Source organism: Canis lupus, chromosome 27 (genome assembly GCF_048164855.1).
Source record: "Canis lupus baileyi chromosome 27, mCanLup2.hap1, whole genome shotgun sequence".
NCBI classification, from domain to species: Eukaryota; Metazoa; Chordata; class Mammalia; order Carnivora; family Canidae; genus Canis; species Canis lupus.
The window spans coordinates 30,002,511-30,020,169 of record NC_132864.1 but is presented as its reverse complement, the minus strand read 5'-3'; the positions used below and the strand labels follow the sequence as shown (position 1 = coordinate 30,020,169).

Genomic DNA, 17,659 nt, shown 5'->3' with positions numbered 1-17,659 from the left:
TCAGTGTCAGAAGACTTGTCCCTTGGCCACCTGTGTCCTGTCCAGACCCAAGGCAGTGGGAGCAGGCAGGCTACCTTGTGGCTCTTCTTCTGCTCCGAGGAATGTTGGACTTTGAACTAAATTCTTATCACTACCAAGTCTTTTATGAATTTTAGAAAGATTTATTTTTATAGCTCTTAAAATACTTGGATCTTTCAAAAACACACCGTATGTATTTAATAGACTGCTACAAAATGCTTTTAGCATACCAGGACCACAGAAGAACAAGGACAAGTGTGATAATAGTTTCTAGGCTAGTGAGCGATAGAGAAACACATGTAGGTGAGACTCAGGTGGCAGTTTCTACAGGCCTGGAATCACCCATCACCTAATTGGCCCTGTGTCCTTAGGCTGGTGGCTTACCCTGGGAGAGCACAGGGACATGAAGTTTTTTTTAATTATATTTATTTATTTATTTTTTTAAATTTTTATTTATTTATGATAGTCACAGAGAGAGAGAGAGAGAGAGAGGCAGAGACACAGGCAGAGGGAGAAACAGGCTCCATGCACCGGGAGCCCGACGTGGGATTCGATCCCGGGTCTCCAGGATCGCGCCCTGGGCCAAAGGCAGGCGCCAAACCGCTGCGCCACCCAGGGATCCCTAAATTATATTTATTTAAAAAATACTTAACTGTGCCACAGCTATGAACTTTTTTTTTAAAGATTTATTTATTTTATAGAGTGCCAAAGAGCACAAGCAGGGGGAGCTGCAGGCAGAGGGAGATGGAGAACCAGACTCCCCTGCTCAGCAGGGAGCCCAATGTGGGACTTGATCCCAGGACCCTGGGATCATGACCTGAGCCAAAGGCAGACACATAACCAACTTGAGGCACCCAGGTGCTCCAGCCATGAACCGTTTTAAAGATTTTATAAAACTTAACCAACTTACTTATTATTATTTTAAGTACTTCAACAATTTTAACTTATGTAGAGTATTTCTGTTTTCTACTTGAGTCAACTGAGAACAGAGACGGTGGGTTGCATGTCCACAGTCACACAGTAAGAAGCTGAAAAGAGAATGTGTGCTAAACGCTTGTCACAGGCTTGCTCCCTAGTAAGAGCCAGACGTAGGCTTATTTTTGGAATTGTGCTATCACAGGGAGTTAGGCGTTGCTGTGGGTGTTTAGAGGGAGGAAGGTGAGAGCCTGTTGAAAACTATTTCCTGGTTTGAAACCTAAATCTCATTTTATTCTGAGAGGATCTCACTCGTGTTTATCCCGAGAGTACCTTATGCCTTTTCTTTGCAGTCCTTCCATTGGATCCAGCTAGCTGCCTCACGAGGTCAACTCCAGGGCTCAAAGGGGTGAGGCCATTCCCAAGGTCATAGAACCAGTATCCTAGTTACCACCCCACTCTGCTCTCTACCACTACCACTACCACCACCACCCCTCTAGTCCCATATATACTCACAAGCTCAAAGCTTCTGACTCAGACCTAGGGCTCAGGTGGCCTTTCTACAGTGACACTTGTATGGCTCCATTACAAACGGCTAGATCCCTCACATTTTTAACTTGATTGAGGGATGTTATTCCTCACTCTGTTTGACCTCTACCTCCCACCTGCTTACTGGATGTGTCCCCAGGAGCCAGGGTTGAAGTGGGCTCTATGGTTTGGGTGCCTAAAATGAAGTGCTGGCTGCTTAACACTCAAAATTGCATTGATCATCACCTGGAATGGGGGTCAGGAGACCTGGGGATGTTTTATGCTTCAGGCTCTCCATTCTTCCTGGGGTTGGCTCTGGGGATGGGGAATAGGCTGTGGTGTTGGTCACTCTCCCCCACAGATGTCAGATTCCTCAGCCCAAGGCTGTGACTGGAGGCCAGGAATGCTGCTGGGTGGAATATGAGTGAATGGGTCCTTTGAGCCACCCTCTGGGGCCCGAACCCAGTCTGGCGAAGCTCCTGAATGAACATCTGTCCTGGCTTATTCCTGTCAAAGAAATCCCTTGACCACGGTGGCCTTATGACTGTTCATGGCCATGGGCCCAACACTCAGGCCCAACACTCCACACTTCTGTTTTAGGGCCTGTAACATGAAGGCAATACCTTGCTGATGCAGCTTTTCTGAATCTCACTGCAATCCTCTGAGGATTGTCTGCCCCGTTTTTTAGATTAGGTAGATACCTGAGGTCATTTGGCCAATGAGGCTCTGGAAGGCCAAAGCAGCTCTTCCATTCATGGTGACACCACCATCCTCACTGCCTCTCCAGACCAGACATGAAATGGGGAGGAATGTTCCTGTTGTGGAACTGCTAGGAAACTGGGCATGATTTTGATGCTCTCAGCCTGTCCTTCTAGACACACAGGGGACTTTGGAATCATAGACATCAAGGAATTTTACTTTCAATTTGACTGCTTTAAGTGAGTGCTTGTCATGTAGACCAAGGAGGCCATCTATGATTAGACCCATTTCACTTTTACTTACTTATTTTAGAAAGTGAGGGGAGGGGCTGAGGGAGAGAGAATCAAGTAGATTCATCATGGAGCCTGATGCAGGGCTCAATCTCAGGACCCTGAGGTCATGAAAGGAGCCGAAATCAAGAGTTGGGACTCAACCAATTGTGCCACCCAGGCACCCGGACCCATTTCACTTTTTAAAGTTAAAATTTGTGGGGCAGCTCAGGTGGCTCAGCAGCTTAGCGCTGCCTTCAGCCCAGGGCCTGATCCTGGAGACCTAGGATCGAGTCCCTCGTCGGGCTCCCTGCATGGAGCCTGCTTCTCCCTCTGCCTGTGTCTCTGCCTCTCTCTCCCTTTGTCTCTCATAAACAAATAAAATTTTTTAAAAAATTTTGTGTTAGAGAATATATACAAAGGCTATATTATGATAGGGTATATACTTGAAATATATGGTGTACTGTAATTATAGCAATTCTTAAATGTAATATTTAATCCCTATAAATCAAAAATCAAAGGCAAAATATATGGCTTACACAGTATGTTTAAGGGTATGCATACTGATATATAAGATTTTTAGGAGTTTGTTTTTTTAAATAAAAGTAAAATGTGCCATCAAAGTTAAGATAATTAATTTTGAGAATTTGCTCTTTACTACATTGCTATATTTTGATTAAAAGTGAATAATTCTAGATACGTCTGAGTCGTACAGTCTAAAGCAAGACAAGATACACTATTTCTATCATATATTGCAGAGAAGGTACTATTGTTGCATTAAACTGAGTTAAGTAAAGTCAGTGAGTGTTCTCTCCCTGAGCTGTGATGATTAGATTAGGGATAGGCATGTGTCCTACTATAAACAGAGGATACATGAAGGAATGCAGCCCCCCTCACTATTGAGCAGAAACTACCAGAAGAATCTGTTGTATGGATGTGTGAAGGAAGGATGTGAGCCTGGAGCTGCTGCCATGAGGGGCTCTAGCTTGAGATTAGCAACCACAAGAAGGAGGACAAAGAAAAGAGGAAAGTAAGGCTGCTATTCCTGGTCAACCTCTGGATCAGACTGCTGCTGAAGCTCATTTGCCTATGAATTTTTTTAAGCTATAGAACCCACTAAATGCAGTGTTGGGTTAAGCCCATTCAAGTTGTGTTCCCTACCACTTGGACCAAAAGTCTTACTGTTCCTCTCAGTGTAGGGATAAAGAGCCAATAGTTTGCCTAGTCTTCATTGGCTGCTGGGCATTAGCTTCTGAACCTCAGCTCTGTTCTTTTTTTTTTTTTTAATTATTTATGATAGTCACACACATACAGAGAGAGAGAGAGAGGCAGAGACACAGGCAGAGGGAGGAGCAGGCTCCATGCACCGGGAGCCCGATGTGGGATTCGATCCCGGGTCTCCAGGATCGCGCCCTGGGCCAAAGACAGGTTCTAAACCGCTGCACCACCCAGGGATCCCAGCTCTGTTCTTATTACAAATCAAGACTATGACATTTGGACATCTGCTCATGGTCAATGCTGACAGGTTTTCTGAGCATATGCAAGTTCCACATTCCAGGGCCCAGGAGAGGATACTTCCCTGGGGCCTGTGTGAGCACCTGGAGCTAAACTTTTAAGAATGACCTCAGGAAGATGAATCTCCACTTTGTCCATACATTCCTGTAGCCCTGGCTAAGCATCTCATCCCCAACACCTACAGCGTCTAATCTTACCTGGGTGTTTCACAGCATTGCCAGAGGCCTCTTACTATTCTTAATTACTCTGCGGGGCATTTCTTTTTATCATTCATTCATTCACTCCTGCCTTCTCGCTTCACCCAAGTCTCTGAGCCTGCTGCTCTTTCATAAGCTTTGCAGTTGCTGCCCTGCTTCCTTTCTCCCAGATCCCCACAGAGAAGCTTCCTTATTTCCATCTACTCCCCGTCCCCACTGTCATCCTTGCCCCCACCCTTACCCTGCTTTATTGTCCTTTTCACACATGTGTTCTTCCTCTACTGCAATATAAACTATTGATCCAGGTTTTCATCTCTCTTGTTCACTATCAGATAAAGGGCTCTGAAATTTGAAGTAAAGAAATGTAACAAGTGTCTACTTTGTGCTGGAGATTTCAGAGACAGCTCACATACTTCAAGTTTTTGTTGTTATTCCTTGGGGGGGGGGGTTGTCTGTTTGTTTTGGGTGGGGGGTTGTTTGTTTTTTAGTAAGCTTTACATCCAGTATGGGACTTGACTCAACCCCAAGATCAAGAGTTACATGCTCTACTGATCAAGCCAGCTTAGGCACCCCCCTTCACCAAGTAATTATTGACATTCTTATTTTTCAGAAGAGGAAGTTAAGGTTCTGAGAAGTTAAGCAGTTTTGCACAGGAACACCCAGTTATTGAGGGGCACAGCCCCTTTTCCATAGGTTAAATTAGATAAACTCCTCTGCTGCAGCCAGAGACAGTAGTGGGAAATAGTCAAGACAATAATGGACTTGCAGAGTGCTTTGCAAAGTACAAACACCATCACTCCTGGCTCTATCTATTGAGTACTTCCATGTGCCAGATGCTTAGCACGTATTGTCACACTGAAGTCTCAGAACAACTTCCCTGAGGAGAGGTATATTTTCCAGTATTTCCATTTTGCAGATAAGGAAATGAGCTTAGAGAGAAGTGATTTGTTTAAGGTGTACAGTGACAGCAGAGATTTGAATCCTGGGTGGTCTTGTGTAAGAAAACTAAAAGCTGGGGACTCAAGGCCCTGAGAAACATTTACTCTCCCAAAGATAGACATCCAGGTACTTCTTACCTATCCCTCATCTCCACCTGAAATACCTCTGAGGTAAACCTCACTATACATGTGCCCTTACAGGGCTGAGCATATTTGAGATATGACCCTACGACCAGAATTATGAAGTCAAAGGGTTGTGAATACTTTGCTCGGCTTGAGGCCTCACATCTGTTTCCCTTGTGTCTGGCTCTTCTTTCCCTTCCCTGGGATAGGTCCACATCCCCATGCAAGGCCTACTCTGCCCCTCCTACGATCTAAGACTAAGAGCCCACCACTGTCTAGAGCTATTGGAGAGGAAGAATGTCCTAGACTGAGAATTTAAGACCAAAATAGCCTGTGCCCACTCCCATGTCTGCTATTGCTCTGTTTATGGAAAACCATAAGCCTATGGAATGTGAAGACAGCACAGTGAAGTCTTCAAGAATGACTGAGCCATGTGGCATCAAGGAAACAGCTGGTGAAATCACTCAAGTCTTAGGCCCCCCTCTTGGAGCCATGCCTTGGGCCCCTTAGCAGGCTGTCTCAGGCCTTGCAGCTCAGGCCTGGCTCTTCTAGTCCTTTCCTGTTTTGGGGTCTGTCTCCCTCACAGGTCTACGGGAAGTATCAGATTACAATGTGGTTGCAACTTATAAACTATAAAGTACTGGGCTTATGTGAGGAGCTATCTTTATGGCTCCAAGAGTTGACAATCCCTGAAGTGAGAAGTAGGCTTTTGGGAGCTAAGTCAATATAGATACAATTGGTCCATGTCTCCTGATATAAGCTGTTTTTGGTAAGAGCTAAATTCAAATCCTGCCTCTGCCACAGCTATTGCTGGGACCTCAGGCAGCTGATTTCACTTCCCTATACCTCAGTTTCTTTAAATGTAAAAATGGGACAAAATTATATCTACCTCATTGCACAAAGATGATAAGAGAAGGTGTGACCAATTTGGAAAACAGCTTGCCAGTTTCTCAGAAGATTAAACAGTTACCATATAACTCAGCAATTCCCACTCTTAGTATTTACTCAAGAGATGAAAACATTCGTCCATACAAAAGCTTGTACCTAAATATTTTCAAAAAATGGAAACAACCAAATGACCATCACTGACAAGTGGATAAATGAAATGTGGAATTTGCATTTGATGAAATATACAGGCATAGAAGGGAAGCACTGATACATGCTACAACATGAATGAACCTCGAAAAATGCTTAGTAAAAGAAGCCAGACACAAAGGCCACTTATTGTATGATTCCGTTTATAAGAAATGTCCAGAAAGGGCAAATCTATAGAAACAGAAGGTAGATGTGTGGTTGGAGAGTGACTGCTGATGGATAGGAATTTGTTTTAGGGGTGACGAAAATGTTCTAAAATTAGGTTACGATAGTTGCACAACTCCACAAATATGCTTAAAAATATTGAATTATACACTTAAAAGGGGTGATTTTTATGGTAGGTTAATTATGCCTCAAGCTGTTGGGAAAAAGAGTACAAGATAAAGTAGATAGAACTTGGGGCAATGAGCAGCTCAATAAACGTTGGTCATTATTCTTATTAACTAGGTTTCCCAACAGCTAATTTAAAGCCCTAGAAGCAGTGCTCACAGGCAGGGAACTTCTAGCTCAGCCTGGGTCTTTAATCCGTTGAGTGTTCCTGGGCGAGTGCCCGAATCCCGAATCCCTCCTCAGAGCTTCCCACAAATGAATGGGGGAAACCATTCCTACTCAAATCCCTTGGGTCTCACGAGGAGCCAGGGGTTCCGGAGGCAGATGCGGAATCCCCAGCACACTCCTTGGGCCTCTGACTGAGCAGCGTTGCAGATGACAGGCGGGCGGGGCAACCCGGAAAGGCCCTGGGAGCTCTTTCAGGTGAGCTCTCTTGATTGACAGCCCGGAGGGGAGGGCCCCTGGTGACGGATGCCCCGCCCCCTCACGTCGGGTCGGTTGGCGCCAGTCTAGGGGAGGTGGGCGGGCCCTGGGGTCCGCGGAGCCCATTGGGCGTGGGGGGAAGCTCCTGGGAGGGCTAGGGCCCCGCCCCTGGCCTTGCGGCGGCCAATGGGCGCGGCGCGTGGGCGGGGCGTCGGCGGCGTCGGCGGCGGCCCGGAGGCTGAGGCGCCTGAGGTGGCTGAGGTGGCCGCTGGGGCTGAGGCGGCGGGTGCGGCCGGGATGGCGAAGAGCCGCGGAGAGAACGGGCCGCGCGCGCCGGCGGCCGAAGGGAGTCTGTCGGGGACCCGGGAGAGCCTGACCCCGGGCTCCGACGCCGCAGCCGCCGACGAGCTCAGCTCTCTCGGCTCGGACTCGGAGGCCAACGGCTTCGCCGAACGCCGCATCGACAAGTTCGGCTTCATCGTGGGCTCGCAGGGCGCCGAGGGCGCGTGAGTAGCGCCGGGGCTCGGGACCGAGGGCCGAGGGCGGGCGCGGAGCTCGCGCGGGGGGCCTGGACGCGGACGGAGCCGCCCTCTGGACGGACCGACAGGTTCTTCTGCCAACTGGGGACCACCAACCCCTCCCCTCTCCGCCCCACCCCACCCCCTCCTCGGGCGGACTGACCCGCCCCACTCACGGGCCCGCTTCCGACCTAAGGACTGATAGGCCAGCCCTACCTCTCCCTTGCCCCCGCCCTCCAGACACATTGACCCGCCCCCAGGAAGCGCCCTCAGTGCCCTCCTCCCAACTGCGGGACAGAAAGACAGACACCTGGCCCAACCTCGCTGCTGCCACCGGGGCCTTAGGCCTGATTGTGCCACCCTTGGCAGGCTTACCGATGGCTGCCCCTCCCCCGACAGATATCCTCTCTACCCCCATCCCCCAAGACCCGCAGACACCTTCTCTCCACCTTGCTACCCTCAGACCAGGGGGATACCTTAGGCAGATGAGCTTCAAACGGACAGACTGCCCTGCCCTCATTCCACTCCAGGACAGACTGACCCTTACCCCAAACACACGGACTTCTGGGTGGGCTGGACTGACACTGATCGGCTCCCTCCCAGACAGTCCCACCTTGGGGCAGATAGTCCCTTCTCTTCATGAAAAGGTCACAGAGTGCTCTCCCCCTTCAGAGGCAGATTTCTCTGTCACTGGCAACAGGTAGGCAGACACTCCCCCTTCTCAGTACCCACAGAGTGACAGTGCCTCACCTCCTGGACAGACTGTTGGCGGTCTCTCTGTATGCTGTGGAAACTCCAAGCTCCTCCTAAAACAGCGACTCAAGGGGGCAGTCATGGAGCCAGCAGGGTCCCTGCTGGTAGCACACCCTGATCCCCCACCCCCAGAGCATCTAGGACCCAGCTGTCTGTCAGGCAGAGAAATTTGAGGCAGTGAAGCAGTCAGTATCTTCTCTCCAAGCTGGGTTGCTGGGCAGCCACACTGCCCCACAGAGCCCTCTGAGCCTGGTCCTCACAGAGGACCCAGCCCATATCAGTGGGATGGCCGGTCCCCTTAAGAAGGATAGACTCCAGGGATCCCTGGGTGGCGCAGTGGTTTAGCGCCTGCCTTTGGCCCAGGGCGCGATCTCGGAGACCCGGGATCGAATCCCACGTCGGGCTCCCGGTGCATGGAGCCTGCTTCTCCCTCTGCCTGTGTCTCTGCCTCTCTCTCTCTCTCTCTCTCTCTCTCTCTCACTGTGTGCCTATCATAAATAAAATTAAAAAAAAAAAAAAAAAGAAGGATAGACTCCAGACCCTACTCCTATCCCAGCTGTCCTGTCACATGAGACTAGTGTTCTGCACAGAACTGACAAGCCTCCCTCGTGATATGCCTTCCCTTCAACAGAGAGCCTCCCACAATTACCTGTGGGGGCCCACAGGACTCAGGCGGAACCCTACTCCAGATGACCCTTTCTCCCCTTCTCTGACTGTCTAACGCTCCTTCAGCCTCTCTTATGACTTATGAAAATGACTTGACCATCTATTAAGAACCCACCTGACACAAGCAGCCCCATAAAGGTCACTCCTGGGATTTTCCTCAGTCCCAATGCCTCATATTTACCAGGCCTCCTTCTACTTTGGAGAAATGTAGCTCCCTCCCCCAAGGAGAGTTCTCTCCTACCCACTGGATCTGTCTCCTCCAGCCTCTCCCCACTTATTCACAGCAGGCTAAACCTTGTCCACTGCAGGACTCAGAGCACCCCTTATTCTGATGCCTCACCTTGATTTGATGCTTTGTTAGAGTTCCCCAGGATTAGCTTGTGAGAGCCCAAAGGGGTCTTAGGGTTTTTTTTTTTTTAAGATTTTATTTATTTATTCATGAGAGAGACACACACACACACACACAGAGGCAGAGACACAGGCAGAGGGAGAAGCAGGCCCCATGCAGGGAGCCTGATGTGGGACTCGATCCCTGGTCTCCAGGATCACACCCTGGGCTGAAGGCGGCGCTAAACTGCTGAGCCACCTGGGCTGCCCATATTTTTTGAATTGAGGAGCAGTCACTAGGGATCAGGGCCCTGAGAGTGAAGGGGTCTTGAGAAGTGGGAAAGGAGTTCCTAGTTGCATTTGTGGCTTCTTAGAAGGAAGAGCTCAGATTTGCTGGTGAATTCTAGGATATAAGAATTCCTATTACATTCTTATAGGCAGTTAACTAGATATTAAGGTACAGAGCAATGCGATATAGTGGGAAAAGGCCAGATTTAGGGAAAAAAAAATCATACTTGCTGGCTATGTGACCTTGGGCAAGATCCTGAATCTATAAGCTTGTTTGCTTACCATAAAGGACAGCTGTAACATGTACTCCCAAGATTACTATGGGGATTAAATCAATTCAGATATATTAAAGTGCCTAGCACAGTGCCTGACCCAAGTAGTGGCCTAGAAAATGTTAGTTTCCTTTCTTTTCCTTCTAAGGGTCTGAGAATTGACAAGAAAAATGAGGGTGTACCTCTGGTATTTGTGAACAGAGAGACGCCCCGTGGGAGCACCTCCCTTTGGCTGTATTCCCCCACTAGGCAGCCAGACATCTGTCTTCCCCACACTCCAACCGCAAACCGAGGCTTTGCAGATGCCCTCTCCATCACTGGTGTTTATAGAACTGTGGCTGAGGTGGGATCCCAGGTTCCCTCCTCTCTCCCTACCTCACTTTCTTGACCCTGGTGATCAACCTAAAATCTCTGGTGTCTGAAAACTTGGCTGTTCCCTGCTTAGTTTATATTGTGGTTCCAAAGTAGCCAAAAGTAAGTCCCTGCCCAAGGCCATAAGAGGGGAAGTTATGGGAAGTTTCAGGGTGACTGCCCTAAAGCTAATCTCTTGGTTAAGGGCTAGGAGTCCATGTGCTATCCCAGAGAAGTGAAACATTAGCACTGATGGCTGCAGGGGAGAGGGCAGGGACTCTGGCTCCAGATTAAAGGTCCATTTCAGCCACCCTGGACCAAAGGTTGTCTCAGGATGGTCAGTTTTGGCAGTTGTCAGGGGCTTAGGGAATGGGGAAGAAAGCAGATCAGAATATATCTTGCTCAGGTGACTGTTAGGAGTCTGTCATGAGTAGATCATAAAATCATAGACTGTTGGAACTGGAAGGGATCTTAAAGAGATTGACCTAGCTCCGCCTTTACTTTTACAGATGAGGAAACTGAGGCTCAGAGAGGAGAATCACTTGCTTAAGATCACATGGCATATTAGTTAACAGAACCAAAACTTGAACCCAGGGTTTCTGACTCCTAGATCAGGACAATCTCCATTGCCTTCATCATCCCTTAATATAGTCTATGGCCGCAGCAGAAAATCAGGTTCTGGGTAGGTAGAACAGAAGGTTCTTAGCAGGAACCTGCTTGCCCTCATCTTTCCTGACTTAGCTCAGCAGTCAGTGCAGGAGGCTAAAAAGGACAGGCTAGCAAGAGTAAGAATATGCTGTCATTACTAGTTTATTAGACTGATCAGCTTTAAGGGTGAGACTAGGCTTATTCACCTTTTTCAACTCAGAGAAGTAAATGCTGAGTTAGTATTTATTTGCTAAATGACATTTACTGATAGACGTTTCAAGTCAGAAAGCTGAAAGTTACCCTAGAGATGGCAGTCATACAGAGAGGTGAACTGAGGCCTGAGCGAAGTAGTTAGCCTCACCTCTTCCATCGATTAGGATCAAAGCCAGAAATTGAACTCAGAACTCCTGATTCCCAGCCCTAGGCCCTTTCTACTTCTTCACCTTGTCTGTCTTTTGAGCCTGCTCTACAGGGTGACATTGGTGAGCCTGTGATAGTCCCTGTTTGCTCATGAACAGTAGCTGGTAGGTGAGGAGACAAAAAAGCAACCAGCCAGCGAAGAGCCGTATAGTTGGCATGGACACAGACAGAGGTGCTGGCAGCATTAGTTCTTTTGGCTTGGCTGTGGGCTGAGCTAGTTGTTGAAGCCTAGGAAGGACCAGAGGAGGAAAAAGGAGTGTTCTCAGCGGGGTAGGGTGGGAAGAGTGATGTTACCATTCCTATCACTGTGGGATAGGAAGAACAGATCTATACAGGGAAGTCCCTTCTGTAGCATAGAGGAGGTGGTCAGGAAGAAAAAGTAGGATACCAGTTGGATACCAGGTCTCCTGGCCCAAGGGAGATGGCCTGAAAGAGGTGGGTCCCTGACCTCCCTCTTTTCCCACAGCTTCAGTCCGCTCAGTGCTGTGAGCCAGATGAGATGAGGAGCTCTGCTTTCTGGGATCTCGTGGGTGTTGACTTCCTGCTAGGGGAGAGAGGGATCTGAGCTGGGTCCAGAGAGAAACATCTGGAACAGTAGTTTTGTCTTCTGCTGATTCAGTTCTCCTGTCCCCTGGGCCCTCCACTATTCCTACTCAACTATGGCGGCCCTGTGGCTTTGGAAATCGTAGAACTGGCTTAATTGGCATCCCTATAGTTTGGTCTGTGCCAGTTTTTGTTGGGGTAAGGCCAGGGCCCTCCTGGCAGGCCAGAGCCTGTCTCCCTGCCTTCCCACTACCTTCTCCAGCTTGTAAACTCAGAGCATTCTCTTTTCTTGAGCTATTATGGTTCCCAGGAGAGCATGGAACTGGCAATGGAGTGGTCTCTGGGTGGTCCATTTGGAAGGAGGCAGTTGCACATGTGGAGCCCTCCTGGTCTGTGACTCTAGACCATAGGCCCTCCATTTTTCTCTCCTCCTTCTCTTTCTCCAGCTTCAAAGGAAAATCTGGTTTGGTGGCCCTGTGGGTGTTCTGAGCCTCAGACAAGATTTGACTTGGTAAAGCAGGAGGCCAGTGCACCAGCTGCTGCCCTGGGAAGGTGCCTGTGTGTCCGCCTGCTAGGAAATCCTAAGCTGTGGGAAAGAGATAAGGCAGTGGGGCCTGCTTGATGCTTTGTCCTCCCAGCATCTGGGTCTGAAACAGGACTCTAGAGGACCAGTGAGGCTTGGCTGTGGTCCAGTCACCCAGTCTGTTTACACTGAGGTGGGGGAAAGAAGATGCTCCATGTTCCCTCTTCACACAAACTCTGGAGTCTGGTTGTCTGTGTGGTTTTGGACATGTTGCTTCACTTTACTAGGCCTTAGTTTCTCACTGTGAAATGGTTGTGATTATACTGATTTTACAGGGTTTTTTTGTGAGGTTTATAGAGCTAATGTTTGAAAAGAGAGTGGGGATGCCTGAGTGGCTCAGCAGTTGAGGGTCTGCCTTCAGCTCAGGGCGTGATCCTGGAGTCCTGGGATCGAGTCTGGCATCGGGCTCCCTGAATGGAGCCTGCTTCTCTCTCTGCCTGTTTCTCTGCCTGTCTCTCTCTCTGTGTGTCTCTCATGAATAAATAAAATCTTTAAAAAAATTTTTTTAAATAAAAAGAAAAGAGAGTGGCACACAGTAGGTGCTCAATGAATGTTCTTGCTTCTTTTTATTTTTATTTTTTTAAGTAATCTCTACATCCAACATGGGGCTTGAACTCGTTACCATGAGATCAAGAGTTGCATGCTCTTCTGACTGAGCCAGCCAGACACCTTTGTTCTTGTTTTTTAATTTTAAGATTTTATTTATTTATTTGACAGAGAGAATAAGAGAGCACAAGCAGAGGGGAGGGGAGTGGAAGAGGGAGAGGAAGAAGCAGAGAGCCCGATGTTGGGTTCGATCCCGGGACCCTGAAATCATGATGTGAGCCAAAGGCAGACGCTTAACTGACTGAGCCACCCAGGCACCCCTGGGCACCTCTGTTCTTGCTCTTTTTTAAGATTAGAGTGGCTAGTGGTCCTGTATTTCATTTTTTTTAAAGATTTTATTTATTTATTCATGAGAGACACAGAGAGAGAGAGAGGCAGAGACACAGGCAGAGGGAGAAGCAGGCTTTACGCAGGGAGCCCCATGTGGGACTCAATCCCGGGATTCCAGGATCACACCCTGAGCCAAAGGCAGATGCTCAACCGCTGAACCACCCAAGTGTCCCATGTCTTTTCATTTTCTTTTATTTTTATTTATTTATGATAGTCACACAGAGAGAGAGAAAGAGGCAGAGACATAGGCAGAGGGAGAAGCAGGCTCCGTGCACCGGGAGCCCAACGTGGGATTCGATCCCGGATCTCCAGGATCGCGCCCTGGGCCAAAGGCAGGCGCTAAACCGCTGCGCCACCCAGGGATCCCTCTTTTCATTTTCTACTTGCATCTCGATATGATGATGAGTGTCAGGTGAGGTTCATTCCCCTCTGAGCAGAAGTGACGTGTAACCAGTGTTGTACCCTCACTCTCCCCTGAGCAGGGTAGTTATCCCCATTCTGTAATGAGCACACCAAATAGCTGAGAGGAAAGTGCCCAAGATGTGCCAGCTGGTTAGTGGCAGAACTAGGACTAGAACCTGTTTCTCAATGCGAAGTCCAATGACTAAACCTTGCCCAGGTGGCAGCAGGCAGATGACAGATACTCACTAGTCCCTGAGGTCCCCACACCCAGAGCAGGAGTTAAAAGGAACTTGGCCATCTCCCCTGATGTAGAAGGCAAGGTAGGTCTCAGTACAGCAAAAGTCTGTAGCCAGCCAAGTCAGAGAAAGACCCAGTAGAAAGATCCTTGGGGAGGCCTGGAAGAATGGCCAGATGAGACCTAGTCAGAGTCCACACTGCATTGCTCTTGACCCCTAAATACTATCTAATGGTCTTTTGACTTTGATATCAGTCTGTGCCTTTGTTTCTTTGTAGCTAAGGCAGGGATTATGCTACCTATACAGGTGAGGAATCCAAGGCTTTTAAAAATCTTGCAGTTAATTAACAATGGAGCCAAATTAAGGAGGAATCCCAGATCTGATTCTCTGCCCACTGCTACCCTACATGTCATTCACTGACCATTTTCTTCCTGACTACAAGCCAATTGAGCCTCCAGGGCAGGATACACTGCCTACCAGAGCAGAACCCAGCCATCATCCACCTACTGTCAGTGCCCTAGAAGATCACTTTATCCTGCAAGCAGTACACCTCAGCGAGAGGAGGCCTCCTTTAGCTGCTTCATCTGTCCCTGGCAAATCTGCTTTCTCCTGGGCCCAATGACCCTCCCTGACAGGGATGAAACTGTCCCATCTGCCCCAGTGGCAATCCAGTGTACCTGATACTTCACCTGCTTAGAAGCCTCCTATCCAGGATTTCAGGGCAGCTGCCAATTTTGGCTTTATTTATCTCACTTTTCTCTTTCCCTTCTTCATCCCACCCCACCCTCTTCTATTGCATGCCCTGTGCAGCTCCTCAGAGGCTGTCACAGCTTCGTTCTTCACTGCTCATCAAGTAGGGAAGTAGGCAGCAGATTCATGAGGCTGGGAGAGAAAGCAAAGGCTTACTTTTGCCAGCTTATCCATCTTGTTAGTGAGTTCATTTACCAAACATTTATGGAGCACCACTTTGCCAGACCCTGTGATTGAGACAAAGGGTACAGAACTGAATAAGGCATTTGTATCTTGTTGCCCTCAAGAGGTTCATAGACGTGTTGGAAAATAGAACCGCAAGCAGATCATTACAATGTTGAGCAATAAAGGCTATAATTGAGGTGTGCGGTTGCTCTGGAATATATAGGAATAGGCAACCAGCTCCATCTATAGGAGCCCAGGAAGAAGTGACATTTGTTTGATCCAGGCCTCAGAAGGAGCAAGGAAGGACATTTCATTGGATGGGAGGGACCTATGTGCAAAGTCCCCCCAAAAGCTAGCTGTCTGAGAATTGTGATGTGCCAAGAGCAGATGTGACAAGAGCAGAAGCCAGGAGGAGGATGCGAAACAAGGGGAGGCTGGGAAAGTAGGCTGGGCAGACTCTGCCTAACCTTGAATGTCAGACGGAGGCCTCCTGTGTTTCCTCAAGGTCATTTTGGTGCTGGTGTGGAAGACAGCATAAAGAAGAGCTGGACTGCAAGCAGTGAGACCAGTTGAGAGAGTTCAGGACAGCCCAAAAGGGCTATGGAGAGGCCTTGAAGAGGTTTGGAGCTATGAGGATGAAGAAGCCAATAAATCAGTAAGGCTTGGTGCCTCACTGGCTGTGTGGACTGATCGGAAATTGGGAAGACTTGGGACAAGCTGAAGTGGCCCTGGCTTCTTACAGAACCCATACTGGGGCCCTCTGACCACAGGGGGGAAGGCCAGCTGTGACTTTTCTCTGAAGTGGACAGTGGGCTGCTGCTGACTGTGCTTTGTCACAGCCCTGAGCTCCCCAAGGTGCCTGGCATGGTTGGCATGCCCAGGACACATCAAAGGGTTCTTTGTCTCTCTCTCTCCAGTAGGAGAGCCAGTTAGCTGGCCTGTTAGGAGGGGTTGGGGTGAGTGGTACTGAGCTTTGTGCTCTCTGCCCGGTAAACATATTGGATGGCAAGGAAGGTCTTTGTAACCTTTCCAAGAAGGAAGGAGTAAGGCCTGAGGGCATGGAAAACCAGCCTTAGGGTGGTATGCAGCTGGAAAGGGTAAGTGTTGGGCATTGGGCATAGGTAATCTGACCAAGGGGAGGCAGATGACAGCCTGGGCTGGCTTGACCTCACCCCGGGTCTTTATTCTGTTTCTGGAGGTAAGTCCTCAGCTGGGACAAGTGAAAGTAAATCTAGTACATACAAGAGGGTGAATCCCTTAGCACTTATGGGTATCACCAGCCATTTCTCAGAGATGAAAGATTCTGGCTGGAAATGTGGATTTAGGGTAATAGTGGGAAAGGGCTCTGAATGAGGTGTAGGAGTCAATGTGCTGGTGTTGGCTCCATCACCAACCCTTGTGGTGTGACTTAGGTACGTCCCCTCTCCTGACCATGAGGCTAATGCTCCCTATTTCACACCCAGCACTTAACTATGTGTGTGTGGCTGTGTGCTTGGCTCAAGAGATGCAGACCTGGTCCTGCCCTCCCAGGATTTATAGCCTAGCAGGGAAGTCAGATATTCAATAAGTAATTAAAGGTGTGGCTTGTGTACAAAAGGATTGTGAGGATCAAATGAGATAACTGGATTAAGAGCATAGCATAAACATAGACTCCGGAACAGGGGTCAGGAGACCTGAGTCCCGAGCTCCTTAATGAATCCCTAACTAGCTGTGTGACCTTGAGAAAATGCTTAATCTTTCTAAGCTTCAGTTTCCCTCACATATAAACCAAGGCAGTTTTAATGGGAGGATGTCGAAGAGTTCTTCTTCTGCTTCTAGCATTCTGAGACTGACCTTGGTATATGAAAAGTGCTTTGAGAAGTTTTTTATGAGGTACCACGCAAGTGCAAGGGGTCGTCATGGCACAGCCCACAGAGGCCAATTCTTCCAGCGTGCTCTTTTCCTCTTGTGGGAGGACCTCTCTTTGTGTGTAGGACCAGTGGCCCTCATGTCTTTGGGAGTGAAATAAAATCAAAGGATGCTTTGATTTGTCTAGCTCTTTAGTCTGCATAGTGCTTTCATTTTCATTGCCTTGCAGTAGTCCTTACAGGAGCAATGGGAATCTGTAGTTTTATTTTCCCTGTTTACAGCCAAGGAAACCAAAGCTAGGCAAGTGATGGAATTGGGCCTGGAACCCCCAGAACTTCTCTTTTCCTTTTTTTAAAAAGATTTTATTTATTCATGACAGACAGAGACAGAGACACAGGCAGAGGGAGAAGCAGGCTCCATGCAAAGAGCTCGATCTGGGACTCGATCCTGGGATTCCAGGGTCACAACCTGAGCCGAAGGCAGATGCTCAACTACTAAACCACCCAGGCGTCCCTGGACTCCTCTATTCCAATTTTATTCTTACCAAAGCTTGTGGCCACTATGTGGCTTCTTTGGCCCCAGCTTTAGGACTTAAGTCCAGCCCCAATTGTGCTTCTCCTAGTAGGCTTGTCAAGCTGTTTGAGGTGTTGTGATGAATGGTACATCTGTCCCAGATTGCACACAGCCCCTCACATGTACCCTAAGACAAGGCAGGAGTATCTGGCTAGGGAGGGGGCCCAGGAGCATAGTGTGGAGAACTCTTGTTCTTCCTGAGTACACTCTGGACCCTGGGCTCTGTGTCCAGCAGCAATCCTTCCCAGCCAGCCACTCTTGGAGGATGCTATTTCTTTCCCTTCCCTTTCTGTCTGGGTTTCACAAAAAGGGAGAACCTAAATTTGGGCC

At 48.6% G+C, this 17,659-nt stretch overlaps 1 protein-coding gene across 3 annotated transcripts in view; it reads left to right on the top strand.

The window, feature by feature from the left end:
• The first annotated feature begins 7,265 nt into the window (after window positions 1–7,265).
• TBC1D10A (TBC1 domain family member 10A) overlaps window positions 7,266–17,659 on the top strand; it is a 32,099-nt gene continuing 21,705 nt past the window's right edge. The window contains exon 1 of one of the 3 annotated variants that reach the window (XM_072803206.1): window positions 7,266–7,556. In XM_072803206.1, the coding sequence (XP_072659307.1) occupies window positions 7,348–7,556 (209 nt within the window). In that variant the 5' untranslated portion in view covers window positions 7,266–7,347. Of the gene's footprint in view, window positions 7,557–7,843; window positions 8,269–15,838; window positions 16,006–17,659 lie in introns of those variants that run through there. The other 2 variants (XM_072803205.1, XM_072803207.1) reach the window with 2 other exon arrangements.